This window comes from Galeopterus variegatus, unplaced genomic scaffold, assembly GCF_000696425.1.
Source record: "Galeopterus variegatus unplaced genomic scaffold, G_variegatus-3.0.2 Scaffold7611, whole genome shotgun sequence".
Classification (NCBI taxonomy): domain Eukaryota; kingdom Metazoa; phylum Chordata; class Mammalia; order Dermoptera; family Cynocephalidae; genus Galeopterus; species Galeopterus variegatus.
In genome coordinates, this window is record NW_007733722.1 from 92627 (window position 1) to 94991 (window position 2365).

Below are 2365 nucleotides of genomic sequence, written 5' to 3' on the forward strand. Positions count from 1 at the left end.
CCCCTAGGAAGATGGGCACGGGGGTGGGGCAGCGTCCGTGGGAGGAGGCCAAGCCTCCTGTATCCCCCGTCAGGATGGAGACTCCCAGTCACAGGCTGCCCCTTCCCCACTGGGGGCATCACTGGGGGTCTGTCCTGGGAGAGGGAGAGGGCTTCCTGCGGGTCCTCGTTGTGCCCAGGAGGGGCCTCAATGGCATTTCACACCCCTGCATCCTCCCCGGGGCACCCCCCGGGTCCCGCCCTCCTGGGGTGAGTGACGGTGTGTCCCATGCAGAGCAGAGGAAGAAGTACTCCAACTCCAACGTCATCATGCACGAGACGTCCCAGTACCATGTGCAGGTGAGCCCCAGCCTCCAGGGAGCAGCCCCTCTGCACGGCACCCCACCTCTGTGCTCCAAGATCCACAGGAAGGTGGGGAAACTGAGGCCCAGGGAGATGTGGCCAGCCCAGGCTCTGACACCCACAGCAGCAGGGGGAGGCCAGAGTGGGGATTGCCCCACTCCTGTCCTGGGCTCAGCTTCCCTCCAGTCGTGGGGACAGGGAGCCCCGCCCTGGGGAGCAGGTGCTGGTGGCTGGGGATACACCCTGGTGCTGTCAGCCCTAGGTGGGAAGAGCCCGTGGAAGGAAATTGTCATCCTGGCCCCAAAACAAAGAACTGGATTAGGAGGAAGAGGGCGAACAAAGATGCCCTTTATTGAGCGCGGCCCGGCTGGGAGGCTCGCAGGCCTGAGTGTCAGAGGGCTGCGCTCGGTCACCTCTCTCCTCAGACCAGCCCCTACCGGGAGGGTTTTCTCCCAGGCCAGTTTTAATTCACACTTGGAACTCAGGAAGTACGTGTTTTAAATGGCCTTCCTTGCCTGGGAGCTGGCCAGGTTCCTGTCTGTGGTCCAAGCCTGTGGGGAGGTAAGGGGGACCTGGAGCCAGGGTCCTCCTGCTCCGCAGCCCCCATCGTGGCCCACCTGCTCGCTGGTGGCCCTTGTCTTCCCGCCCCACGCGGGGCTCCACACCCGCAGAGGCCAGGCGTCGCTGTTCTCTGAACCTCAGTTTCCTTGTCTACAGAATGGGTCCAGAGAATCACGGGAGGCCCTAAGGCTCCCGAGTCTGCTGAGTTGAGGTGACCAGGCGGGGCCTCCGCACCATCTCAGTGACTGCTGCCAGCTATGTTGAGGGGCAGGGCATGGAGGGTGGACGGTCATCGTGGTCGCTTTCCTTCTCGGGGGTGGGGCTTTGCCTACCCGGTGAGGAACCACCCGGGGCCTCCCAGCCTGCCTCCTGGACTTTGGCCCATGCTGGCCTGGCTCAGCCAGGCGGTTGTGAAAGGCTCTGGCTACAGAGGACCTTTCCCGCGGCCTGCCCAGCGGCCCACAGGGCTGAGGGGGTGGGTGGGGCTTCCCTGCCCCTCCCAGACAAGGAAACTGGAAACTTCCGTAGGGTCTCTGTGCACGCACGTCAGCACAAGCTCCTGTGTGTGCGGCCAGGTGTCGGACTAGAAACACCTCTGAATCACTGGCTTGTCAGTTCACTGTCTAGCTGCCTTTCAAAGAGCAGAAATGTTTCATTTTGATGATGTCCGATCGTATCCACTTTTTAATTTTATGGTTTTATGGTTTCCTGGTCTCCTGAGACAAAGCCCCCTGACTGCGGCTCTGAGTTCTTCCTGTGTTTTCTTTTGGATGCTCTATAGTGCAAGTTTCCGCATTTAGGTATCCATTGTAAATTCATTTTTGCACGTGGTGTGAGGCAGGGTTCAGGTTCATGTTTTCCCCATGTCAATGTCCAGTTACAATGAAAAGACTTTCCTTCCCACGTGGAATTATCCTGATGCCGTTGTGAGAGATGGGCTGGTTGGGCACGGACAGGGCTGTTCTGGACTCTGCCTCGCTGACCTGCTGTACTGTTCCACTCCTGGTAGTTTTATCGTCAGTCCTGAAATCAGGTGGTTTGAGTCCTTCAACTTCACTCTTTTTCTTCAATATTTTCCTGACTATCCTCAGTTCTTTGGACTTTTGTATGTATTTTAGAATCAAATTATCCATTTCTACCCCCAGAAAAAGGCTGCCAGAATTTTGATTAGCATTGAGTCCAATCTATGAATCAGTTTAGGGAGGCCTGACATCTTAATACTATCTTTCGGGCTGGCCCGATGGTGCACTCGGTAGAGTGCAGTGCTTGGGAGCGCAGCGGCGCTCCCACCGAGGGTTCGGATCCCATATAGAGACCGGTCCGCTCACTGGTTGAGCGCGGTACGGGCGCGACACCAAGGGTTGCGATCCTGTTACCGGTCACGGAAAAAGACAAAAAGGGAAAAAAAAAAATACTGTCTTTCTATCCCCTAATACAGTTTGTTTCTCCATTTATTAGGTTTT

General features: G+C 57.2%; 1 protein-coding gene across 1 annotated transcript in view; it reads left to right on the forward strand.

Moving 5' to 3' along the window:
* EPS8L2 (EPS8-like 2) overlaps positions 1–2365 on the forward strand; it is a gene marked incomplete at its 3' end in the record, with an annotated part of 18119 nt that overhangs the window by 5639 nt on the left and 10115 nt on the right. The window contains 1 exon segment of the mRNA XM_008592132.1: positions 179–338. Coding sequence (XP_008590354.1) covers positions 179–338 — 160 coding nt within the window.